Below are 27,420 nucleotides of genomic sequence, written 5' to 3'. Positions count from 1 at the left end.
TGTATACCTATGGCGAATTCATTTCGATATTTGGCAAAACCAATACAATATTGTAAAGTTTAAAAATAAAATAAAATTTAAAAAAGAAGAAAAAGAAAAGAAAAGAAAGACCTAAAATATATTAGAACTTGCAAATAGCAAGTGAAAGATTCTAATTATGTTCACACTGAATATATAATCAACTTGAAATTACATTATGGGTATTATTTAGTGTAATTTCCTAAACAAGTTTTTGGGAAAGATACTTAACAGTTTAGGCTTCCCTGGTGGCTCAGACAGTAAAGAATTCGCCTGCAATGCACAAGACATGGGTTCGATCCCTGGGTTGGGAAGATCCCCTGGAGGAGGGCATGGCAACCCACTCAAGTATTCTTGCCTGGAGAGTCCCACGGACAGAGGAGCCTGGTAGGCTATGGTCCATGGGGTCGCAAAGAATCTGACACAGCTGCGCGACTAAGCACTTCCTCCAAAGTACAGAATACAGTATTTTAATGCAGTTCTCATCAAAAGAAAAAAAAATGGTTTTTTTCCTCCTATTTTGCTGTCTCTTTTTAGGTTATCAATATGAAATTATGGATGCTAGGTAAACATATTGTGATAATTGTTTAACAGTATATGTATCAGTTAAGTTTTCTCTGTAGCTTAAACTTACATAATGATATTTGTCATTGTAAGAGTTGCTTATACAACACTCTTTATGTCACTGTTTAAAGAGTTGGGTTTAGAAAGGGAAATAATTAAAACACGTTGGATAAAATAAACAATGCAGTTTATAATCATTTAAAGTGTCTTGCTCATTTTAAGGCTGTGGTTAACCCAAATGATCACATCCCTTAAGTCCTCCATCTCAGACACCCAAGTGCTGACCCTCAGTTGGTTAAACTCAGCACTATGCTGAGTTTGCTGTTTTGTGGGGCGTCAGTAGGGAATAGCCCATTTCTACCCAGGGAGAGTTTTGTGTTTGTAATATAGAGACTAGTCCCATTCTTGTTTATTATGCTATGCTATGCTAAGTCACTTCAGTCGTGTCTGACTCTGTGTGACCCCATAGACAGCAGCCCACCAGTCTCCCCTGTCCCTGGGGATTCTCCAGGCAAGAACACTGCAGTGGGTTGCCATTTCCTTTTCCAATACATGAAAGTGAAAGTGAAGTCGCTCAGTCGTGTCCGACTCTCAGGGACCCCATGGACTGCGGCCTACCAGGCTCCTCCGTCCATGGGATTTTCCAGGCAAGAGTACTGGAGTGGAGTGCCATTGCCTTTTCTGTCTTGTTTATTCAAACTGCCGAAGTTCCGAGATCCCTGAATTGCTTCAGCCTCACTAGCAGGATCTGAGCACACCATGCTGTGAAAAACAGCTTTTTATTGAGAATAAACCCTTTTTAGTCTTAAGAGGAAGTATCTTGGCTTCCGACGTAACTTGAAGCTTTTACCTAGCAGTGTTACAGAAGGTAACTTAGTGCTGTCAAGGTAACAGGCCCCGCCCCCTCCGCGCCCGCCCTTCCCACGAACTCTGCGCACAGCGGGTGCTCGCCCCGCCCCTGGTCGGAAGTCGCGGCTCTAATACCAAAAGCCCTTTCACCCAGAGCCGGAAGTTGGAGAGCGCGGAGCCGAGGTCCCCGAGCGGCGCCTAAGCTTGCTTCTAGAGTAAGTTTGCAGAGCTCGCCACCCCTCCAATCCCCACCTCCGCTCCCGCTCAGTCGTCTTCATGGTGTGGGAATTGCCAGCGACCTGAAAACCCTGGCACCCGGTGCTCGGCCCCGAATAGACGTTGCCGCTGCCGTTGCGGCCCAGTTATCTTTTCGTTTGGGTTTGAAGTGTTTCTGAGTCGGTTTCGGCCCTCTGTCCGCGTAGACACCGCCTCTGGCGACATTTTCCTGCTTAAAACCCTTTTTTACCTCTGGCCTCGCCAAGTAAAGCCCTCTCTCGCGAGTTGGAGTCGCGCCCCGCTGCGTCGCCTTCTTGATCGCTGGAGGCAGAGCCCGTCGCCCCCGCTCCCGGAGAGGCCGCGCCCTCTCCCTGGTCCCAGGAATCCAGAGAGCCCGCCCCTCTCCTGAGCCCCCTCCCTCCCAGCCCCTCTGTCCTCGCGTCTCCTGAGGCCGGTCCTTCTACCCGCAGGCCCCCCCTTTCCTGTCAGCCCGTCCCCTCACCCCGCGTAGGGTAGGTGACCTGGTCCAGCCTTGTGACAGCCAGTGCTGTTCCATGCCCTATTCAACTCGGTCGGAAAAGGTGCTCTTCCGGTCCCGGGGCGTCTCGTTCTATCGCCCACTCAGTAAATTCAGGAGGCAGGAGGATCAGGAGAAGCAGAGTCAGAAGGACTGAGAGAAATAACTGAAACTGAGGAGAAAAGCATCAGGGAGAACCAATGGGAACACTGAGAATGGCTGAGGGACTTGCAAAGGGATAGTCAAGTCAAAGAGGTTAAGCCTTGAAAATAGCCAAGTGAGTAAAATAGAGAAGTATTAATAAATTATAAAGCCAGATCTCCAGGGAATGGAAAACAGCATAGGGAGAACTGCCCTGTATCAGTGATGGGAGCGGGGAGGCGAAGGTCGATGAAAGACGTCAGAGGTGGAGAGTCCCTAACTGGGTTTTGGCCGGGTTTGAGTCCAGGCTTCTTGGGTTAGAGTCCGGAGTTGTGTTTTCATCCGGTTGGGGTCCCGCCACAAGGGTTCAAGTCTCAATCTGAGGTGGCCGGTTTTATCATGGTGCTGGCAGAGCAAGAGGTAAGGAGCGGAGGAAGAAAGGGCTGGAAGGAAGAGTAGCCACATGCCCTGCTAGAGAGTGGGGAGGAAGGGAGAGTCACAGCGAGAGAAGGGGAGTAATCTGAAGCGCAGAGAGGGAGCCGAAATGGGGGAAGAAAGAGGCAGACATAGGTATGGATTTTTGAAAGACTCAGGAAGGTTGGAGAGAGAGAGCATTTCGAGGGGGAACGAATTGCAGCAGCCTGAGACAGGACACGCGTGAGGCAGGAAATAGGAACAGCAGGAGAGCAGAGGGGGAGAGAAAGAGACACGGAGACTCAGATGAAATAGAAAGATAGGTGAACAGAGGGGTAAGCTCGATCCAGGTGTGGCCAGTTGTTTGGATACAGATGATTTTTTTAGTTACACAGAGGAGGCTGAGAATTTCAAAACTCCTGTCTATAAGGCTTGTGTCTTTTTTTATTACTTGTGGCAGAAGATGACTTTTCATTTGCAAACCCTGTTGAGCCTGGGGCATTGGCTTGATTCACTGAGTTGTGAGTGAACCCCTTCCCCTGTCCTATCATAAGATAGAGGTCAGGGAAGAAGACACCTGGAGCAAGAAATGATTGACCCTGTCACTCTGTGTTAGCTTTTTTTTTTTTTTTTTTTAATTTTTTGGGCTGTGTTGTCTTTGGTTCTGTACCGTGGGCTCAGGAGTTGAGGCTCCCAGGTTTTAAAGCACAGGCTCAGTAGTTGTGCACAGGCTTAGTTGCTTGTACTTGTGGGATCTTCCTGAACCAGGGATAGAACCCATGTCCCCTGCTGCCGGGAGCCGGCATATTGCATATTGAGTGAGGATCTGTAATAGCTCAACTGGAATTCTATCACTGCTGGGAGCCAGCGTGAGGAACCCCGCCCATGACAAAGGTCATGAGGAAGGAGGCTCGGCATACGCAAAGGCGGGATCGAGCCTCAGGAGTCCCCCTGGAAATTCTCGAGCATCTACCCCCAAAACCAGAGTCTGCCTACTTTCTGCTTTGTGCTTTCACCTACACCTCTGACTTTACGGGGGGCTGTCCCCCACTACCTCTCTCTGAAAAAAGAGTTAGCTTACAGCTCCAGTTAATAATTCCTGGGTGTGACAGTGTTTAACCTACAAACTCCTTTGGAAATCCTCTAGCCTGCCTGAATAGGTTTTTCCGGCCACATGTGATTGTTCAGAGCCTCCCAACTGTGAGAGGCAGGAGATGTTCTAAACTGTCTAAACACAGATTCCTTTGAGTAGTTAAAAGATTGATTAGAAATTGTATTGGTGAAGGGTTTTTCACTTGTTGGGCCAATGTTTGCTGCTAAGTCTCCATACTCCTTACCTACTGTGTCCTTGGCAGTGTATTGATTGATATAATGGGTGTATAGAAATGTAAAATGCAGCTTTGTCCAATGCTTTTTTGGAGGCTGGTGCCTGACTTTGGAATAATCACCTTTAGAGAAAAATAAGTTTCTTAAAATGTTAACAGGCCTCCGGGCCAGAAGATGATGTCAATCACCTGAACTTTTGCATATGATAAGTTTGAAAGCCTGGCTTAGATTAGAACCAGGAACTGCTGTCCTTGCATGACTCCACCCCTTCCCCCATTATCCTCTATGCATAACTTAAGGTATAAAAACTACTTTTGAAAATAAAGTGCGGGCCTTGTTCACTGAAACTTGGTCTCCCCATGTCGCTCTCTCTTTCAAATTCTGGCTGAGTCTCCATCTGGAGCGCGGAACCCACCATGCTTGCTAATTATGCCTGGGCTTCTAAGATCCGACCGGGGAGGCCTCAGTGTCTCCTCTCCTTCGGGAGAACGGAAGGACGCCTGCGGCCTACGTAAGTGGTGCAAACTTCTTGTCTTGAAGTTTTATTGGTCTCCCGCGTAAACCAAGCTACTCAGCCTCTTTTCTCCACTGAATTTTCCTACTGAGCTATCCTCATTCTATTACTCTTTATATCTTGATGAATAAATAATTAAATAGGTCGCCGACGCCGTCCCCGCTTCGAATACCCTGGATCAGCCGGGGCTGGACCCCGGCACCCTGCATTGTCAGGCAGATTCTTGTCCACTGTATCATTATTGAGTAGCATTTTTTTTTTTTTTTTTTTTTTATTGAGTAGCATTTTTAAAGGAACACTTTTTTTTTTAATGGATTCACATTTTCTCCTTTCTATATATATGGTGCTTTTTGTGGCTTGGAATAGGTCTTAATTCATTCAGTTTCTGTAATCATTTTTAACTTCAGAAATAAGCTTTTTTAGTTTCCAGTATTCTACTTTTATCATCCTTTTCTGATTATGATTATTCTCAGTGTTTTTTTAAATTTTGACACCAGATTTTTAGATTAAAACTAATTCACAATTTTTTCTTTTAAAATTTTTTCCGATTCATTCCTTGCCTGGGTGCTTCCTTCCCTTTGTCTTGTACATTTGAAATTTTCTTTGGTAAGTAGTAAATCATCATAGACTATTTTGTGCCATACTTAGCAAAAATGTCACCTCGTTTATCAGTTCTTATGAGGTAGATGAACCTAGAGCCTATTATACAGAGTGAAATAAGTCAGGAAGAGAAAGACAAATACTGTATATTACTGCATATGTATGGAATTTAGAAAGATGCTGCCAACGATCCTACATGCAGGGCAACAAAGGGAGACACAAATGTAAAGAACAGACTTTTGGACTCAGTGGGAGAAGGCGAGGGTGGCATGATTTGAGAGAATAGCATAGAAACATGTATATTACCATATGTAAAATAGAATGATCAGTGCAAGTTCGATGCACGAAGCAGGGCACCCAAAGCCAGTGCTCTGGAACAACCCAGAGAGATCGGGTGAGGAGGGAGGTGCAAGGTGGTTCAGGATGGGGGGCGGGGAGGGACACATGTCCAATTCATGTTGATGTATGGCAAAAACCATCACAATATTATAAAGTGATTATCCTCCAATTATAATACTTAAAAATGAGGAAACTGAAAAACTTAAAGTTAATAAGCAAAGATGACCTCGCCTCCCTTTCTCTGAATTCACAGAGAAATACATCTTGGAGGGTTTTATGTATGGGCCATCGTGTAATAAAACAGACATATTTTCAACTGTGGTTTTACCAAACACATGAATTGTGTGTATGTGTTTATGTGTGCACACACAAACGGATATTTCTGGTCTCAGCTCTTTACCAGAGAATAACGGAGGTATGACATTAGAGCTTGTGAAATTAAAGGCATTTCTTTGAGAAAGTGGAAAATAAAAGAACATTTAACATGATAAAACCAACAAAATAAAATGCTTCAGTCTTTCCTTTCAAAAAAAGAAAAAAAAAAGCACCTAATTTAACTGGTTGGTGTAATGGTCTGTTTTCTCCATTTTGTATGATCAGTGAAACACGTGAGCTGTGAGGTGATATGAAGATGTTTCCCTCAGGTCCCTTTTTGACTTTTCTGTGCGAATGAGGAAGGATGGGCTGGATTGACGTGGAACCTTCCAACAGAGCCTCTCTATTCATGATGAAAAAGATTGCTCAGATCCTATTTCTAGTGTTTTTTGTACCAGTGGATATATATTTGCAATTCTGTATTTTTAAAATATTTTACTGCAATCTTCTAATAAAGAATTACCTGCTTGGTATCAGTTTGACCCAATCTTGAAAGAAAAGTTTCTTTTGCTCAGATACATGACAGATGTTCCTGGTCTTAAATGGGATGGGCAATAAGGACAGACTTGGCCCTCTTGCCCTTCAGCCTCCCATTTCGTTAATCAGTTATACCTGGTTCTCTTCACTCAGCTCAGACCTTCTCATAAAAGGCTTCAATCTGGGCCCGAGGGAACCCACTTGTAACATGGAGATGAGAGACTAGACCGGAAACTCTGAGCGTGAGCAACACTGACCCCTGAAATGATTAGCCAAATTGGCTGTGTGTCTGTGTGTGGCAGTTCTGGTTTGGAGGGAGTGTCTGGCGGTAATTAGAATTTTAAATAGATCCCAGTCCTCCCTCAATGAAAAACAAAAAGGAAAACTGTAGGATGGAGGCAGGATCACAGGCTCAGAATTAGATGACTTCTATGAATAAGGCTAAATCTGAAGGGAGATTTTTTTTTACGTCCTGACGTTCAGACCTCCACTGGCTTTCATTTGTTCTTGGGACAAAAGCTTGACTCCTCGCTGTGGCTCCACAGCCCTCTGTCAAGCTCAGGGCCCTGTAAGAGTCTCCAGCCTCATCCTGCAAGTTTACCATTTGCTCGTGGTTCAGCCTGTCTTGGTCTCATTTACCTTTTCTCTGTTTCCAAATACCAAAACCATTTCTGTCTGACATTGTACTTCCTTTTCTCACCTTCAGGTCACCCTGGCTCAGGCCCTTTGTCACCCTTCAAGTCTAGGCTCAGAGAGGTCTCCCCATCCCCTCCTAACAGTCTCTCTCATGTTACCCAGGTTTATTGCCTCTGTATCAGTTGCCATCAGCAGAAATTAATGCCCTTCTTCAAGGGTTATTTTGAGTCCTTCCTGGTTCCCCTCTTTTTAGGGCTCATAGTGTTCCTCTTCTTCCCGTCGTGGCTGCAGTACCTGATACTGGAAATGTCTTTAGATGACAGGACTATGGGTTGGGTTGAATAATCCTCAGGGACGACCAAGAGCACAGGACAGGTGATGAAGATGTTTCCCACGTTCTGGACATTTCAGCTGTAATTGATCTTTACCCCATGTGACTACTTAATTACTGAAAAGAAGAGCCAAAAAATATAGAAAATCCCCCAAAGCCTTATAGAACTGGTGTCCTCAGGCAGTGGGCAAAGATGTCCCCATGTTTAGTCTGCTGTGTTTCGTCCTCTGCAGCCCCCAGATCTAAGCTCTATCCATCCAGGGACCAGTCACCATCATGTACAGCAGCTTTGCCTTCTAGGAGTTTATGTGCTCAGTGTCAGCGATTGTGATTTCAGTGCGCTGAGGATGAGCAGAAATGCAAAACCTAACAGGGCAGAAAGGAGACGCCGCCTGCCCTCCCCCGTCCCAAGGGCTAGAATATTTTCCAAGTAGGTGTGGGTGGGGAATACAGGAGAGAGTGAGACCTGGAGACCCTTGCTCTGAGACTTCCTCATCTCAAATACCTTTGTACGTGGACTCCATAGTGTCCCCAGGTGGTGGCAGACTTTCCCAGGAGGGCCAGTGTCTTGATTTTCATACTGCACGTGCAGTGTCCTTTGGGTGGTAGCTCGTAGGCACTCCTCTTGTGATCCCCTTTGCCAAGAAACCCCGGTGCGCTTTAGTCTTGCTTAGTCCAGTCATGCAGGGAGGAGAGGTAGACAAATGGGGAAAGCGGAGGGAGCCTGGTGGGGTCTGCAGGAGGCTTGTGGCAGTACTTGGGGGCATCAAGGTGAGCCCAGTGAATGGAGCGTGCGCCCATCCCAAGTGTTGCAGGGACAAGGCGGGTGCGGATCTGTTGGAAAAGAATGTCTCAGTTCAGGCTGGAGAACCTGGGAGAGGGTTTGTTGGAGAGCCCGCATGGAATGGTTTGAGGTTCCAATGCCTTAGCTTATGCTCCCGGGACAGCAGTGCTGAGGCTGACACTTGCCTGCAGAGGTTTGATTTGACAACTCGTGACCACACGTGAGCAGCAATGAAGGATGTGGAATTCAGCCAGGAGAAGTCTTTTCCAGTGTTAGAACTGTGGCCTGGGCTGAGCCCGCAGGCACCTGTGGGTGCAGGAGGATGGGAGCCTTGGGCTTGAGGGGCTGGTTCTAGCAGGTGCCCCCAGCATCCACTCCACGCCCTGGCTTTTGTTGGCTCTTTTAGCAGGCAGGCACCATAGAGTAACAGGGAAAATCTCAGGTCATTTTTTGCATCAACTTTGGTATCATTGTGTACTTGGGGTTGCCGGTGAAGAAAGGTTCATGTGCATTTGGGAAGATACCAAGAGAATCTGGAGTGTTTCCTTGGAAGATGCTGAGGTCTCAGTGGGCCATGTGCATCATTGGAATGATCCCTCTTTTTCATAGTCTTTGGAGATTTCAGTGTTTTACCCGGATCACTCACTGTGAATGAAAATATGGTGCCTTGTGTCTGTGGATCCTTGGCTGTCCTTTTTTGTATTTTGCCTCATGCGTGAGTTATCAGGGCTTGGAATGCTTTGTGTTTGTATAAGAGGGTTAGAGGCTCATCATGGGCTCTGTGGACACTCTGTTGGACACCATGAAAGTTTGTAAGTTTGTTTGAGTCCCTCTGGGAAAATAGGAGTACTAAGGTTAAGATCACAGAATGCTTGTTATAAGGTGGTCCTGCTCAGTAGGGATCTCTGGGCCCAACCTGCGAAGAGTCATAAAGTCCTGTGACGTAAGGGAAGATGGCTCCTAGAATCAGAGGGCAGCGATACCACAGTGATCTGCAGCCCTGAGGCTCGTCCTCTGGAAGATGCAGCTGCAACTCTCTTGCTTCCAGGCCAGTGCTGGGTTCTCTGTTATCCACTCCTGTCCCTCCCAAAATAAGCACATACAGAGACACAGTACAGAAAATACGGAATCTTAACTGCACTGTTCGTGATAATGTAAATGGTACTGGTATGTTGGAAAATAAAATGGAAGTTCCTTAACAAATTAATATAGAACAGGCCTACAGTCTGTCAAACCCATTTCTGACAGATATCCAAAGGGAAAGCAATTGGTTTTTCAGGGATATGCCCGCAATCCCATGAGTGTGACTGGATTTGCAGTAGCCAAGGCACAGACACAGCCCAGATGTCTCTTGACAAAAGAATAGGTAACAAAAGCATGGTATAGAAATACTTATTATATACTGTATATTCATGAACTTTTGTCTCTGTATATAACAATCAAGGATCTGAACTGAACTGAATGAACCTAGAGAACAGTATGCCAAGTTAAAGACACCTGACAAAGGAGGACAGACACTGTATGTGGAAACTAGACTTGTCAAACTCATAGAGCCATCGAGTAAATAAGGCGTTTACCAGGAGCCGGGTGGAGGGGGAAATGGGGCACTGTTAGGCAAAGAGTAGAGATTTTCAGTTTGGGATTCTGAGGTACTGCATGCTGCTGGTAGTGTTTCTGTATACTTGAAATTCACCCAGAGAGAAATAATACAGTGTACTCATAGATGGAAGTGTAACTTACTCCACTGTAATAATTATTCAGTGTATGAATCTATCACATGATCACTTGGTACACAGTACGTGTATACCATTTTTGTTAGTTACGCCTTAGTAAGGCTGGGATGAAAAAGAGAGTTGGGAGGTGCTTTGCTCCTCTGAATGGTGCTCAGTCCAGGCTTCACGTTTCATTCATGAGGCATTTTGCATACCCATGTTTTGTACCCTCTGGCCAGAGATTGCCCTTCAGGTAACTTGTGTTGGTCCACAGCTCGAGAATGTTTAAGGTGCCCCAGTTGATTCCAGTCTGGTTCCCTCACTGAGCATCAGGACTCTGAGTCCTCCCAGTCCTGAGGGCTGAGATCTGAGCTGAGGAGGGGGCACTCTGCTCCGAGTGGGTCTGGACCAGGGCTTGCTGTGTGACCTGAAGGGGGTCGTGGGGTCAGCAGAGGTGGCCCCTGCTTGCTGTGTGCATGAGGCCTCACCAGGAGGGGATTGCGATCCGAGGGAAAGTGTGGGAAAGTCCCATGTTGGTCTCTCTGCGGGAGTTGACTGTCCTGAGTCCCTCCTGAGACGGTGGCCACAGAGGACTGTCTGTTCCACACAGTGAGGGCTACCCTGTGTGTGTCACTGGGGCTCAGAAAGGGGATGTGCTGACTCTAAGCATTAAGCGGCATGTTTTCAACTTTCATGATAGAACTCTGAAGACTTGTGTTGCCTGAGGAAGCCCTGAAGTTGAGGAAGAGGAAAGAAAAGGAGTCAGGCATGGCTCTTTCTCAGGTAAGGTCATATTCAGTCTGTCCTTCCTGAAATGCCCTGCTCTGGACTTGTTAATCGTGTCTGACTCTGGAGTATCCTGTCTGACTCCTGTATACAGACGCTCATCCGGGGCCTTCCCTCAGGGCCTGTCGTCTCCACTTAGATCCCGTCTCCCCATGACCCGGTGACCTGGCCCTTGTGAGGAGGCTCCCCTGGGCACCGTCCTGGGCAGGACTTCTCACCCACGGGTTGGAGATGGGGTCTTAGTGCTGTTGGGCAGCAGGGATTGCTTAGGGCCCACCTGGACGCTCTATCTGCTCTCTGTCAACCAGGGTAAGGAAACTGCACTTGGAAGTCAGGTATTAATATGCACAATAGCTGGTGAAATCTGGGAATCAGGTCAATTAGGGGCAGTTTGTTCTTTGTTAAGGCAGTTCAAGCTAAAGATGTGGGTCAGTCTCCTTAAATCCTTATTGTTAATAGAATGGACAGTTCAGAAATAGACATCAGTGATACAGGGTTTTTTAGTTGATCATCAGATTTAATCTATGAAATGAATCTAAGTCTCTGGCAAGTGGAAATTTTCATCACCACCATTCTTCAGAGGGTGTCCTTTCACTCTGTGGATTGAATCCTTTGACACAGAAATGTTTTAACTTTTAATGGAAGCAAGATTTCAGCTTCATTTTTTTGCTGGTGGATATCTATTTTCTCAGCATCATGGTTATTGAGATTGTCCTTGCCCTTTTGTGTATCTTGTAGATACATCCTTGTGGATATACCTTACATATACAGAAAGAATTATTTCTGAGTACTGTGTTCTGTTCATTTGGTTTATTTGTCTGTTTTTATACCAGTACCACATCACCTTGATTACCTTGTAATAGGTTTTGGAATAGAGAGACCTCCATCTTCCTTCTTCAGGAGTTTTGCTGTTTGCTCTTTGAATAGTTTTATAACTTTCACCATGTTTTATTCTGCCTCTACAAAGATTGCCATGGCAGTTTTGATAATGAGTTAATTGGTTGATTGATCCTTTGTTCGGTTATTAAAGAATCTTTTTTGATATAGCATGTTTCTTTTGTAATCTTTATGACTTTTACGTATGAAACTTTGTCACGTGGGAAAGAAGATAAATTTACTTCTTTTTCAATTTGCTGACCTTTGATTTCTTTTTGTCATCTAATTGCTCTAAGAGTTTCAGTGCTTTGTTGAACTGTAGTGCAGGGTGTGCATCCTGGTCTTCTTCTTGACCTTAGAGGAAAAGATCTTTCATTCTTTCCCCATTGCTGTGCTCTTTTCATAATGGCATTTATTATGTTGATGTTGGTATGGTTTATTGTTTGTAGCTTGTTGAGTGTTCCATCTTGAAAGGTTGTCAAATTTTTGTCGAATGGTTTTTTTCTGCATCGAGATGATCCTGTATTTTTTTTTCCCTTAAATCTGTTAATGTAGTGTGTCATATTAATTGATTTTTGTATGTTGACTTCTCCTTGCCTTATATGAGTAAACTCCACTTGGTCATGGTGTCAGATCTTTTTATTTATCTATTTTAATTGAAGGATAATTGCTTTACAGAAGTTGTTGTTTTCTGCCAAATACCAACATGAATCAGCCATAGGTATACCTATGTCCCCTCCCTCCCATCTTCCTCCCTCTCCCACCCCTGTAGGTTGTTAGAGAGCCCCTGTTTGAGTTCCCTGAGTCATTCTGCAAATTCGCATTGGCTCTCTACTTTACATATGGTAATGTAAGTTTCCGTGTTACTCTCTCCATACATCTCACCCTCTCCTTCCTCCCCTCCCGCCTCTGTCTGTTCTCTATGTTTGTTTCTCCAGATCTTTTTAATATGTGTTGAAGAGGGTTTGCAAGTATTTTAATTTTGCATCAGTATTCGTCAGGGGTACTGGTTTCTAGTTTTCTTGTGTCTTTGGGAAATCAGCAAACTATTCGAATCATGCTTGCTCCATAGAATTAGCAGGCTTAGTGGTAATTCTTTTGTAAATGTTTCATAGAATTTGGTCCTGTATTTTTCTTAGAGGTTTCTGACTATTTCTTAAATCTCTCTAGGTATAATGGGCTTCCCTGGTGACTCGAATCATAAAGAATCTGCCTGCAGTGAGGGAGACCCAGGTTCTATCCCTGGGTCGGAAGATTCCCTGGAGAAAGGAATGGCTGTCTAGTCCAGTATTCTTGTCTGGAGAAATTCCATGGACAGAGGAGCCTTGTGGGCTACAGTCCATGAGGTCACAAAGAGTCAGACACGACTGAGGGGCTAACACTTTCACTTTCAACACTTCTCAATGTTTTTATTTCTTAATAAGTAAAAGAGTTTGTGTGTTTCTGAGAATTTGCCAGTATCTCCTATATTCTGTCATTTATCGGCATTATTGGTCATAGTACTTCCTTATCTTTAGAAACTTTCTTGGACCTCAGGTGTAATTAGTCCTGTTTCATATCTGTTTTTAGTTATTTGAATCTTTTTTTCTCTTTTCCTTAGTCTAGGTGGGGGTTTTCCTGTACAGTTTTCTTCAAAACATCAACTCTTGGTTTGTTGATTTTTATAGTTTTCTTCTTTCTGCTGTATCTCTGGTTTAATCTTTCTTATTTACGTGTTTCCTTCTGCTAAACTTGAGTTTAGTTTGTTTTCTGTTTTCTGCTTCCTAAAGGTCTAAAAATAGATTTCAGATTTAAGATCTTGTCTCTTCTTTACTGTAAGCATTTAATGGTTCAGACTTTGCTTTTAGTACAGTCTTCTCTGTGTGTTATAAATTTTCTAATGTTGTCTTTTCGTTTTCATCCCTGTATTTAAAAATTTCCATGTGATTTTTTTCTTAGACCCATTTGTGGTGTAAAAGTGAGTTGTTTAATGTCCACATTTGGGGAATTTTCTTTTTTTCTTGTGTTTATTTCATTGTTAGGGAAGATCCTGAAAGGTGGTTGTTGAATCACGCAAAGACGCCGGGATTCTTGGCCCTGGAGGAGAAGAATTCAGTCAGGGGCCAGAGATGAGGCTTGATGGCTCAGAGCTTTTGTGTAATAAAGGTTTATTAAAGTATAAAGGAGATAGAGAAAGCTTCTGACATAGGCATCAGAAGGGGGCAGAAAGAGTACCCCCCTGCTAGTCTTCAGCTGGATGTTCTATAGTCACTAGCAGTCTGTTAATGAAAGAAAGGAATGTCTTAAAACTCAGAATGGCACCAGGCCCCTCACCCATAAGATGCATTTGGGGAGAATCTTGGCACCAAATGGTTCATCCTGGGCCGTAAAATGATTAACTTGAATCTTGAAGAAGGGCAGATCACCATACAAATAGTTTCGTTTACATAAATTAGGGGAGCAGTATTGGAATATAACATAGTGGTTTGTCAAGTAGGTTCTGAGCCAAGAGGCAGAACCGACTTGAAGACAGAGTTTGGGGTAAATGCATATAGTACATTCGCATAGCTTAAGATGAACATTTCCATAAGAGAAAGGCATTGGTTCACTCAAGGTTTGAGAATAGTTAACTTCAGGTGAAGCCAGGTGTCATTATGGCAACACAGTATTTTAAGAGAAACCTCTTTTTAAATTTGTATGGAGAAGGAAAAAATATAGCTAGTTTGTTTCCTCCTGCCGCTTAAGACTGAGAAAAAAGGTCTGACACTTGGAGGCTCCTTCCTCCTTTTGGAGACCCCTGGCCTTCCTGCCTGTTACCCTCTCAATACTTTCATGGTAGCAGTCTCTTAAAATTGTTGATTTGGGCCTAACCTGTGGTGTCTCATAGAGAATGTTTTGTGTGTCCTTGAGATGCCCATGTTTTATGCTTTTGTTGGGCCGTGTGATCTGTACATGCCTGTTCAACTTGGACATTGAAATATCATACTATTCCTGTGCCACTATTTCTGTCTTCCTTTCCCTTAATGTTTGCTTCATTTTTCTAACATATCTAATATAAGATGTATATATATATATATATTTTACTTGTTACAGCTTTTGGGTAAATTGACCATTTTATCATTATACAATATTTATCTCATTGTACTTTTTTTTTCTTCAGTTTATTTTGTCTGATATAACAGTCTCCCCTGCTCTCTTTAGGATGGACTTTTTCCATCCTTTGACTGTTCACCTTTCCATGTCCTTAGGTTTGTGAGTACTACCTGTTTCAACTCTCTGACAAACTCTGTGTCTCTTGCCCTGTGTTTTTCCTCCTGTTACTTTTTCTAGTGGCCCCTGCTCATGCGCATCGTATGGTGGTGAAAGACAGACACCCTGGACAGCTCCTTTCATGCCATTGTAATTTTAGAAGGAATATTTTGAATTTTTCCTTCCCATCATGATGTTTCTTGAGATAGTCTTGCTTAATAACTATATTTTTTTCATATTCTTTTTTTGCCATGATTTTTAATTCTCCAAGAAGTTTTTTTTACTTTACTATTACTATAGTTTTTTTTTGTCATGATCTAATTATTCTTCTAATTTCAAATCACTGTTTTATTAATGGGGAAAAAAAGCAAAGAAAGTCTTTGACTTCTGTTAATGCCTTGCTATGTAAATTTAAGTGGATAAAATTGTATTTGTATTTTTGTATATCATAATTTTATTATGAATTTACTTCAAGTATTTTTTTTTTTTATGTTTTTACCAGTTTTCTTTTGGTAGCCTAGTATAGAATGCTCTTGACAAACTCAACTGAGTACAAAGGATAGATTTTTATTGTCTGAAAGATGCTGAAATGCATGTGAATACATGGATGATATAAAATTGTCCAAAAACATCTTTCAGAGACGCTTCCTCTCATTTCAGTTAATTTTTTATAGATATGTGTGCATTCATGTGCAAGTCTGTGGTTTAGATAGAAGACATCATTATTTAAAAACTACATATCACCTTTTTTATTTTGAGTTGAAATTATTTATCAGTATAATCTGTGGCCTTGAAATTTTCTAAACAATCCTATTAGTGTTTTAAGTAGTAAATTACTATCCGTTGTGTTTCTGTATCCACATCTATAATGACCTTTCATGCCATTCCACATTGTTTGCTTGAACGTTGTGTTTTTTTTCATATTAATACAATATTTATTTGATTTCCTTCTGTCAAACCATGAGCCCAGCACTTTCCCCAGGCTTCCTGAGGAGTTACGGGAAAGGGAATATACAGGACAGACACAGAAGAAAGAACTATGGGAGGTGGAAACAGCTCCTTCACATCGTGAAGAATATGAGCTACACCACCATCAAGCAAAAGTGCCCCATGGCCTTTGAGAGGGCCAAGCCCATGGCGTAGAAGAGCTACTGTTTCAGAGAAGGGTTCCTGGCCTAACAGTGATGAAGGTCCCAAACAAGTCCCACTTCCAGCCCCGGAGCCAGCAACCCCTGCTGTGGCAGCTCCAGCTCCAGGGAACTTGGCTGCTGTGTCAGAGTCCCTTGAAATGGCAGTGGTTTGGAAGCTGTGGCTAGGAATAAGTGAGATGTTCCGGGGACCTGGGGCTCCCAAGCTGCTGTGGCTCTCATCAGTCAGTGTCTCCCGTCCTTCACCACCACTCTGGACAGTGATCACTCAACAGCAGGGAGGTTCTCCTGATCAAGAAGTGGGTGGAGACGAATTTGGCGCCGAGGTCCATTTTCAGGGGATGAAGGCCCAAGGCCCGAGAGCTGCTCCTGGTGCAGACAAGAGGGGCAGGGAGGAGGCTCACCTTGGACTTCTTTCAAGTTTTCTTTAGGAGCCCTCTGTCAAAGGACTTTTAATGTTCTCCGTATTACTTAACTGTTAGATGCTTAAGCTTCAGTTGCTGAGCCCAAGCCTCTGAGTTCAGGTGCTTCGTGTAACGTTTCTTACCTTTTTGATCTGAGTTGAGTTTCTCAGGGTGTCTGTCTGTGACACAGTTTTTCTTTTATAAGGTGGAAACAGGTCGTTCTTTAATGAGCTATTATATTGATGACAGGTTCTTGCCTGTAAAGTACTTGTTTAATGTTTAGAGTAATATACAGTAATTTAGAGCAGCCGGAAGCCTTCAGACACTTTTGGTCCTTGCTGCTGTTATCGATGTCCTAACTGAAACTTTTGACCTTTCCATTAAAAGTGCCCTGGACTTCATCATCTCTGAAGACACCACTCATGCTGTACCTCATCTAGATAATGAATTGCACTCACTGGGTAGAACATAATATCTGACACTTCTGTATAGCCAATACACTGTTGAGTTGTATTTATATACATTTCATGGATTTTGAGCAGTGATGAAAACTCCATATTAATTGGAGGATCTCATAAGGCCTAATGAAAAAGCATAAGAAATTAAAATTAAAGATGCATAATTTCTCCAGATACCCCTGCATGGATCTGTTAGAACACATACTTCAACCAAGTCAATCCTTACCCCTTACTACGCTTTCTCTTTTGCATGAAAATGAGAACTTTTCATGGCCGTTTTGGTGACATGTGGTTTCATTTCAGAAACGACTGACCTCTGAGGATGTGGCCATCAAATTCACTCAGGAGGAGTGGGAATTCCTGGACCCTGCTCAGAGGGCCTTGTACAGGGACGTGATGCTGGAGACCTACAGGAACCTTCTGTCTGTGGGTGAGGATGCCTTCCTTCCAGAGCTGCCCTTGGGTATCTGCATTTTCCCTGTGTGCCCCATGGGAGGCCCTGATGTCTTTCATCTGAGAGTTCTGGTGACTCGGGCATGACACAGCTTCACAAGTTAAACTGACCCTCTTCAGATTTGTGTCTGTTTCATGTCACTGGCTAAGGATCAAACCTGCACCCCCTGCATTGGAAATGCAGAGTCTTAACCACTGGATCACCAGGGGAGTCCCAGGATTTCTCTTTCAGATCTGAATATTATCCCACTTTGAAGCATGAGAAAAAGCTCTGGACAGTGAGGAGTGACGTAAAAATAGTCAAAAATACAACGTATAAAGAAAAATGAGTATCTCAAAAGGGCTTTTTCTTTCCGTTTAGCTTTGTGCCAAATGCTGGTGGATTGGATCCTCTGTGCTTGTTACTTAGGAAAATGTATGGAGAGTGGGTAGCGAGATCGTCTTTTTGATCCCAGATCCTATGAGGGGAGCATATGTGAATCCCACGGGCTCTTAGCTTGCCATCTGTAGGTTGAGCGCATGGTCCCATCTCAAGATGCTGTGATGTCCGACCTTCATGCTGTATTATTTTTACTCTTGTGCTGCTCTACCCAGTCTGGGAATGTCAACCGTTCCTCATGTTACATTCTCCTTACTTTGTATCATTTTACCTCTTAAATTTCTTTGGAATATATTCCTGAGGGTCTGAGATTTTATCTAGTTTCCTTGCAGTGATAATCCACCTGTGTTTAATTGGCAGCCTCTGCTGAGTCTCTGTGGGGTGGATTTACTAGGTAACAGAAAACTGTGATGGGGACACTATTCCTAATGTTATTTTCTTGCTCTGTACAAAGTCACCACTTGAAGCTATCTAGTAGAGTGGTCAGCATGTTCTAGGATTATGAGAGAGAAAGTATCACGAAAACCTGATACATCTTTCTAGGTCATTTTCTGCCTTTGGAGACTCTGTCAAGGGCACCATGACAGTGTCGTTCATGTATATCAAGGACCATATATTTTAGCGTCTGTAAATGGTATGGGAATTTATCCCAGGACAAGTTTGTCCAAGTTCACATTCTCTATCTATGAGGCTATTGGCTGCACTGTTGTTCTGTGCATTGTATTTTTTTATGTTAGCATTGAGTTCAAATTTCTGTGTTACTCTTAGTGTTTCTGTTTTGTATTTGCAATGCGTTGGATGGTTGATTGGGGAATGGTCCCTATGGTGGAACTGGTGATCCGTCCCTCTTAAAATTCTTGATATATTCTTTGTACTCATTTACTATCAGATGTATGATTTCCACATATTTTCTCTTTTACTGTTGATTGTGTTTTCAAACTCACTGCACGTTAATGCACAGTAGTTTATAATTTGGATATAGTTCAATTTATTAATAATGGTTTTATTTTGTGGCCTATGCTTTTGGTGTTATATCTGAGAAATCATTTGTGGGTCCAATTTCCAGAAACATTTCCTGCACATTTACCTCTAGGAGTTTTATACATTTGGGACTTAGATTTAGGGCTTTGAACCATTTTGAGTTCATTTTTGTCTATAGTGTAAGATAATGTTCCAAGTAAATTCTTTTGCTGGTGGGTATTCAGTTTTGTCAACATGTCTTGTTTCATAGAGTGCTTCCCCCATTTAGTGGTTTTTACAGCATGGAACATTGTTTGAACATCTCCACAAGAGGTGTTTTTGTTTTTGTTTTAACCATTCTTTTTAGGTATGCTGCTGCTGCTGCCGCTGCCAAGTCGCTTCAGCTGTGTCCGAGTCTGTGTGACCCCATAGATGGCAGCCCACCAGGCTCGTCTGTCACTGGGTTTCTCCAGGCGAGAATACTAGAGTGGGTTTCCATTTCCTTCTCCCCTTTTTAGGTATAGTTAATTTACAATGTTGTGTTTCAGGTATACAGCAGATTACAAGATACTTAATATAGTTTCCTGAGCTATATCGTAGGTTCTTGTTGTTTATCCATTTTATATATATAGTTTGTACATATTCAGACTCCAGTTTATCTCTCCCTTTCATGCCTGCACCACCATCCTTCACTATCCCGTTTGGCAACCATAAGTTTGTTTTTTATGTTGGTGAGTTTATTTTGTGAATAAGTTCATTTGTATCATTTATTTCAGTTCAACATATAATATCCTATGATATTTGTCTTTCTCTGTCTGATTTCACTTAGAATAACCCCTAAGTCTGTCTATATTGCTGCAAAAGGCATTTCTTCATTGTGTTTTATGCGGTGAAGGTGGCAACCCACTCCAGTGTTCTTTCCTGGAGAATTTAATGGACAGGGAAATCTGGAGGCTGCAGTCCATGGTGTCTTAAAGAGTTGGACACTGCAGAGCTACTTTCACTTCAAAATATTCCCTTGTGTATATGAACCACACATTCTTTATCCCTTTGTCTGTCAGTGAACATTTAGGTTGCTGCCATGTTTTGCCTGGTATAAATAGTGCTGCTAACAACATTGGGGTGCATGTGTCATTTTGAATTAGTTTTCATCCTTTCTGGATATATGCCCAGGATTGGAATTGCTGGTTCATGTGATAGCTCTATTTTTAGTTCTTGATGGAACCTCCATGCTAGTCTCCAAAGTGGCAGTACCAATTTATGGGCCTTCCAACAGTGCAGGAGGGTTCTCTTTTCTCCGTACCCTCTCAAGCCTTTATTGTTTGTAGACTGTTTGATGGTGGTCATTCTGACCAGTGTGAGGTGATACATTTTTGTGGTTTTGATTTGCATTTCTCTCATAAGTAGAGACGTCAAACATCTTTTCAGATGACTGTTGGCCGTCTGTTTGTCTCCTTTGGAGAAATACCTGTTTTGATCTTCTGCCCAGTTTTTGATTGGGTTGTTTGTTTTGATATTAAGCTGTATGAAGTGTTTATATATTTTGGAAATAAATCCCTTATAGGTAGCATCATTTGCATCTATAGTCTCCTAGTCCAAAAGTTGTTTTTCTTCTTTGCTTGGTTTCATTTGCTTTGCAGAAAGGTTTTAAATTTAATTACGTCTCACTTGTTTGATTTTGCTTTTATTACCATGACTCTAAGATCCAAAAAAATTTTGCTGACATTTATGCCAGTGTTTTGCATTTGTTTTCCACTTTGAATTTTGTAGTATCTGGTTTAGCATTTAGATGTTTAATGCATTTTGAGTTTATTTTTGTATGTGGTGTTAGAGAATGTTGTAGTTTCATTCTTTTTCATGTAACTATGCATGTATCCCAGAATCACTTATTAAACAGACTTTTTCATTCTGTATTCTTTCCTCCTTTGTTATAGAATAATTGACTCTAAGTAAATTGGGTTATTTCTGGGTTTTCTATCCTGTTCTACTGATCTGTGTTTCTGTTTTGTGCCATTATCATACCACTTCCCTGGTGGCTCAGACGGTAAAGTGTCTGCCTACAATGCAGGAGACCCAGGTTCAATCCTTGGGTCAGGAAGATCTCCTGGAGAAGGAAATGGCAACCCACTTCAGTATTCTTGCCTGGAAAATCCCACGGACAGTAGAACCTGGTAGGCTACAGTCCATGGGGTCTCAAAGAGTTGGACACAACTGAGCGACTTCACTTTGACTTTGATGACTGTCAGTTTGTATTATAGTCTGAACTCAGGGAACATGATTCCTCCAGCTTTGTTCTTCCTTCTCTAGATTGTTTTAGATATCAGAGTCTTTTGTATTTCAGTACAAATTTTTTCTTTGTTTTATGAAATATGTCATTGTTAATTTGATAGGGTTGCATTGAATATGTCGATTGCCTGAGATAGTATAGTCATTTTGACAGTGTTACTTCTTTCAATCTAAGAACATGGTATATGTTTCCATCTGTTTGTGTCATCTTTGGTATCAGTCATCAGCATCTTATAGTTTCTTATGAGTACTATTCTTATGACTTTTTAGGTAGGTTTCTTCCTTAAAATTTTATTGTTTTCTCTGAGATGGTGAATGGGATTGTTTCATTAATTTCACTTTCTGATATATCATTGTTAGTGTATAGAAATGCAGCAGTTTTCTATATATTTTGTATCCAGCAAGTTTACTCTGTTCATTGATGAGGTCTAGTAGTCATCTGGTGTCATCTTGGGTATTTTCTGTGTGTAGCATCGTAGTGACAGTTTTACTTCTTTCTTATTTTTTTAACTTGAATTCCTTTTTATTTCTTTTTCTTTTCTGATTATTGTGGTTAGGACTTCCAGAAATATGTCCAGTAAAAGTGGCAATGGTGAGCATTCTTGTCTTATTCATTTTGTTTAGGGGAACGCTTTCAGTTTTTCCTTGTTGAGTATGATGTTAGCTGTGTGTTTGACATAAAGAGTCTTAATTATGTTGAGGTAGGGTCTATCTGTGCTGACTTTCTGAAGGGTTTTTATCATAAATGGCACTTGAATTTTGTCAGAACCTTTTGTGCATCTATTGATGATCATATGGTTTTTAGTCTTCAACTGTTAATGTGGTGTATCACACTGATTAACTGATGGCTATTGAGAAATCTTGCATCCCTGCAATAAATCCCACTTGAACATGGTATGACCTTTTATGTATTAGTAACTGTTTAAATCTGCTCTTTTGAACTCAGGGAAGGTCTAGGAGAATGAAGCCTTTTTCTACAAAAAGGAGTTGGATGCCTCTGGAAGGCTTTTGTAACTGGGAAGGTCCTCCAGAGTCAGTTTCAATCCCTTCTTTTCTTTGATACTCCTCGATCTTGAGATGAACGTGTGTGGAAGAGGAAATAAATGGCCAAAAGAGAGGTTAATCATATTTGGCCGAGGAACCCAGGTTTAGATAGCATTTTTTTCTGGATTTTCCTTCTGATTTCTGCTGATAAGATTCTTACACAATATCCTGGAATATTGTGTATGTTTTTCTTGAATATTAGCATTCCATTGTAACTTACAAAATTCACGGTTGGATACATTACATTGTAAATAGTATAACAGGTATTATCCTGCTTTCTCCACATATCACAGTCACTTTTTAAAATCTCTCTTGTTTCTGTCGCATACCCGTAGTATAATGCCCATAAACTTGCGGAACCAGTTCTTTTCTTTTAAGGTCAGTATATTAGTTTACACTCTCATTTATCTTCACAAAGACATGCGGTCACAAGCTGATATCTGACATAAACCTATGTATCCTATGCTCCATGCAGGCCCTTTCTTAGTCCTGACCATTCCTCACATAGTACCTTGATATGGATGGAAACACTGTTCTCAACTACCACATCCCTCCACCTTTTACATACTCTTACTATAAAGATTTCTGGTCATATATTGAACAAGTTTCTCAGGACATGACCTAAATCACTCTGTGCATCCATGATGACTCACAACCCACTTCAAGATGGGATGGTTGAGTAATAGTTAAACAGACTACTTCTGTCTGGTATCTTCCTTGATATTTTCTTTCTAAGTTCCTTTTATTTATTTATTTTTTTTAATATTTTCTAATCTATTCATTTGGTGGGTGGTCATGTTTACAAATAAGTTTTCTCAGTCTGTAGGTTCAGATTCATATCCTGCTTCTCTTACCACATTGTGCGCCATTTGTTGTGTCTCCTGTTCTGCTTAGAGAAAAACATGTTAATTTACCTCAAGCCTTTTAAAGCAAATTAGTGTTGTCAGTTGGCTTACAGTAGTGCATGTTTTATAGTAAATACTCAAAATTTACTTTTGTTTAAAAAAGGTAATATCTATATTCTGTCATGTTCTTTATGATATAACTTTATCTACATTACATCTTTTAAAAATTGTATTAATTTTTTAATTGAAGGATTATTGCTTTACAGAATTTTGTTTTCTATCAGACCTCAACTACATTATATCTTGTATGTTTTTCACTTGCAACATTTTTCAGCAGTATTGTGTCTGACCCTAGTCAGTAAATACACAAAGCACTCACTTTTTATTTATTATATGCCATTAAACCAGGCATTTAAGAATAGTGCATGGCTAGAAAGAAGCCTTCCTTGGTGGCTCAGTGGTAAGGAATTCACCTGCTAATGCAGAAGATGCAGGTTTGATCCCTGAGTCAGGAAGATCCCATGGAGAAGGAAATGGGAACCCACTCCATTATTCTTGCCTGGGAAATTGCATGGGCAGAGGAGTCCAGTGGGCTACAGTCCACAGGGTCGCAAAGAGTCAAATACAACTGAGTGACTCAACAACAACATAGGTAGGGATTGCTTTGGTTATTGACTATTGGAAAACTGGAGAATATTTTATGTCTTAGTATATGTCAGGTACAGATGATGGTCTTTTAGCCTGTATTCTGCAATACAGCTGACACACACTACTTGTTAACATTGGAAAATGCCTTTTCTTTTTGGGTATGTAGTTCTATAGCAGATTTAGAAGACTGCTGTTTCCAAAGAATTGTTTTAGTCATATTCTTCATTTTCTCATTTGTTTTCAATTGTAAACCACCAGTTATGAATAGTTAATTATTAATTGGTTAAACTTGGTTTTGGATTCTTTACTGTTACAATATATAATATAGTGTTTAGAATTTATTTATGTATAGTAACTATGCAGAATACAATGATAGTGTAATATTTTTCTTTTCATTTTGAGACAGCTGTTGTTTGATACGTTCCTAGAGGTCCTGGTAGAAAAATACTGTGTTTTGAGAGTTGGCCTAAGATTGTCCAACGTGAGTGTGTTTCACATATGGTTTTTAAAACTAGGCTACCTCAACGGTGAATTTATGTTATCATGCTTTCTTAAGTTAAGAATTCTATTCCTTTAGTGTTTCTAAAAACTTAAGGTCATCATTGTGGTGTTTCACAACTTGTTGTAAGTATTACTTTTGGTGTAATATATATTCAACATAAAGGATTTATTTTTGAATTACTGTGAACATGATACCTGTGGTTCTTTTTATCTTGTAGATATCTCTCCTACACATGTGATCAAGCATTTACAACCCAAAGCGAACAGTGATAAACGAGAAACATTCCAAATATTGATGCTGGGAAGACCTGAAAGCTGTGAAATCAAACATTTTCATCTTTGGGAAAGTCAGGAAAATACGTGTGACTTTGAGTGTCAGGGGAGAGATGACAAACGAAATTACAAAGGAACACCTGTAAGCCTTAATGGAAATGTGCCTGATGGAATAGAGTCACATGGTGGAAAGGATGCAGGAATCAAGCCGTTTGGAAGTAGGCTTGGATTTAACTTTCAGGATAAACTGCAGATATTTCAAACTGGCGGGATAATTTCTGAATATAATGAAGTTGAGAGGTCTGTCAGCAACAGTTTCTCATTTTCACCACTTCAAAGAATTTCTCCTTGTGCCCAAACCAGTGTTTCTAATATATATGGGAATGATTTTATGAATCCTTCAGTAGTAACGCAAAACCTCAAAGCACACAGGGAAAAACCTTACAAATGTGATGAGTGTGGCAAGGCCTTTCGTGTAAAGGCAATCCTTTTCAGGCATCATACAGTTCATACTGGAGAGAAACCTTACAAATGTGATGAGTGTGGCAAGGCCTTTCGTGAAAAGTCAACCCTTTTAACTCATCAGACAATTCATACCGGAGAGAAACCTTACAAATGTGATGAGTGTGGCAAGGCCTTTCGTCTAAAGTCATTGCTTTTAGGTCATCAGACAATTCATACTGGAGAGAAACCTTACAAATGTGATGAGTGTGGCAAGGCCTTTCGTGTAAAGTCTTTCCTTATAATTCATCAGACCGTTCATACTGGAGAGAAACCTTACAAATGTGATGAGTGTAGCAAGGCCTTTGCTGACAGGTCACACCTCAGCAGACATCAGAAAATTCATACAGGACAGAAATTATTTAAATGTGATATATGTGACAAAGTCTTCAGCCAAAGTAAACAGCTTGCTGGTCATCAGAGCTTTCATTCTGGAGAGAAACCTTACAAATGTAATGAGTATGGCAAGCACTTTAGTCAACCTTCACAGTTCATAAGTCATGAGAGATTACATACTGGAGAGAAACCTTACAAATGTGATGAGTGTGGCATGGCCTTTCGTGTAAAGTCAATCCTTTTAAGGCATCAGACAGTTCATACTGGAGAGAAACCTTACAAATGTGATGAGTGTGGCAAGGCCTTTCGTGCAAAGTCAACCCTTTTCACTCATCAGACAGTTCATACTGGTGAGAAACCTTACAAATGTGATGAGTGTGGAAAAGTCTTCGGTCAAAAACCACATCTTCGACTTCACTTGAGAATTCATACTGGAGAGAGACCCTTCAGATGTGATGAGTGTGGCAAGTTCTTCAGTCGAAATTCACACCTTACAAGTCATCGCAGAATACATATAGAGAAACCTTTCAAATGTTTTGAGTGTGGAAAATCCTTTACTCAGGTCTCAGCACTCACTAAACATCAGAAAATCCATACATGAGAGAAACATATGTGAATGTGGTATATGGTAGAAGTCTTCAAAATTCAAAGTTCAAACTTCACACCCTACTGTTGGTCAGAGAATTCATACTACTGAGAAACCATACAAATATCATGAGTGTGGCAACATCTTAGGCTTCATGAGAAAATTCATACTGGATAGAAGCCAGATATATATGTATTTATTAGGTCTTTAGAACATGAATTCATTCTAGAAAGATTCCTCACCAATTTCACAAGTGTAAAAAATAAAAACCAAAAACAAACCCTATCCTCACAGCTCAACGTCTCTCCAGTAGTATCAGAGTATTTATCCTGGAGAAAACACACAGCAATGTAATGTGTGTGGTAAGGATCTTACCCAAAAGTCACAAGATAGGAACATAGTGGAGCCATACTTCCCAGACTCAGTGGTTGTGGCAAATCCTTTACCTTTTTCACTATATGTATTCTCTGATGACTTTAGTTCAGGTACTCAGCAACTACAGTAAGTCCATATTTGAAAAGAAGCTATAGAGATCTTTTTGTGTAAAATAAACCTGAATTCTAACTCATCAGAGATGATTCTTTGGGACAGTAGTCCACCATCTTTTTGGTCTCCTGGCTTTCTGAGTAAAGTCATTATTCCTTGCCCAACAAGTAGTCTCTCAGTTGATTGACCTGTTGTGTAGTGCCTGGAGCCACCACAGAAGGTCCCACCCATGGCAAAGCTCTTGCAGAGAAGACCTGACAGGCAAATGAGGATCAGGACTCGAGCGACCCTCTAGACCTGCTTGAGCATCTACCCCAAAACCAGAATCTATCTGTCTTACTATTTTATGACTCTCACCAACTCCTCTGACATTAACTGGGTCTATCCCCGACCACCTTTCTCTGAAAGAAATCAACTTAGAGCTCTAGTTAATAAGTCTCCTGGGCACAATAGGAGTGTTTCTATCCAAACCCCTCGGATGGCTTTCTAACTTGCCTGACAGGTTTATTCGGACACTTACAACTACGTATGTGATTGTTTACAGCCTCCCAACCTTAAGAGGCATAGAAAGCTTAAGACATTGTTACAATATAGAGCTTTTTGGGGAGTTCAAAATTATTAGAATAGAACTGTTGAAGGATTTCATTGTTGAGCCAATGCTTGCTGCCAAGTTTCCATATCCCTTACCCACTGTGTCCTTGGGAATATATTAATTAATATAGTTGGTATATAGAAAAAATAAGTAGTTGCCTTGATGTTAACTACTTTATATCCTTGAGTTAATAAATTCTTTCCTTGTTATATGCCACTGCACCTTTGCCCTATAGAAATGCAACTTTAGTGCTTTTGGGGAGTGCCAATCTTTAGAAAAATCACCTTTAGAGAAAATAAGTTTTCTGGTTAACTGACCTTTATCAGAAGAAAAATGTTAAGAGGCCTCCTGGCCAGAAGATGATGTAAATCACCCAAAGCCTTTGTATACAATAAGTTTGCAGAAAGAAAGCCTAGTCTCGATAAGGGTCAAGGACTGCTGACCCTGCATGACTCTGTCTCTTCCATTATCCTCTATGTACAACTGAGGGTATAAAAGCTCCTTTTAAAAATAAAGTTTCAGGCCTTGCTCACTGAAGCTTGGTCTCCCCGTGTCATTCTTTTTTTCTTTTTCTCTCTCTCTTTCAGGATGACTCTTTGGACCACAGGGGCCCTCTGAGTACACTTATCTGCCCGGACTTCTAAGACTCAATCGGGAAGGCGCCTAGCGTCTTCGGGGGAGGGGACGCCCTGCGTCTTCACCCCACTGAGAGGGCGCCTGTGGCCTCCGTGAACAGAGCAAGTCTGGTGGCACAGACTTTATTAGCTTTCTGTGTAAACCAAGGAAGATCAAGCCTCTTTTTTTTCCCCTTTACCTT

At 41.5% G+C, this 27,420-nt stretch overlaps 1 protein-coding gene and 1 pseudogene across 4 annotated transcripts; one reads left to right on the top strand and one right to left on the bottom strand.

Annotated features, from left to right (window-relative positions):
* Positions 1-1,510: 1,510 nt before the first annotated feature.
* On the top strand, positions 1,511-27,140 carry LOC129631912 (zinc finger protein 160-like). 4 transcript variants are annotated; one of them, XM_055553213.1, is made up of 4 exons: positions 1,511-1,646; positions 10,514-10,596; positions 17,017-17,143; positions 24,048-27,140. In XM_055553213.1, exons 2-4 carry the CDS (start codon positions 10,582-10,584, stop codon positions 25,538-25,540), a joined length of 1,635 nt encoding a protein of 544 aa, XP_055409188.1. In that variant the 5' UTR covers positions 1,511-1,646; positions 10,514-10,581; the 3' UTR covers positions 25,541-27,140. The 4 variants fall into 4 exon arrangements, with proteins under 4 accessions (XP_055409188.1, XP_055409189.1, XP_055409190.1 ...); XM_055553214.1 differs by lacking the exon at positions 1,511-1,646 and adding an exon at positions 3,418-4,556; XM_055553215.1 differs by lacking the exon at positions 1,511-1,646 and adding an exon at positions 6,638-6,678.
* On the bottom strand, positions 15,786-16,183 carry LOC129632071 (ATP synthase F(0) complex subunit C2, mitochondrial-like; annotated as a pseudogene).
* Positions 27,141-27,420: the final 280 nt, after the last annotated feature.

Source organism: Bubalus kerabau, chromosome 17 (assembly GCF_029407905.1).
Source record: "Bubalus kerabau isolate K-KA32 ecotype Philippines breed swamp buffalo chromosome 17, PCC_UOA_SB_1v2, whole genome shotgun sequence".
Classification (NCBI taxonomy): domain Eukaryota; kingdom Metazoa; phylum Chordata; class Mammalia; order Artiodactyla; family Bovidae; genus Bubalus; species Bubalus kerabau.
This window is presented reverse-complemented; position numbering and strand designations above follow the sequence as displayed.

Coding starts and splice junctions, on each gene's coding strand:
- LOC129631912 (XM_055553213.1), top strand. Junction 17,144..24,047: donor CAGGAACCTTCTGTCTGTGG/GTGAGGATGCCT, acceptor TTTATCTTGTAG/ATATCTCTCCTACACATGTG.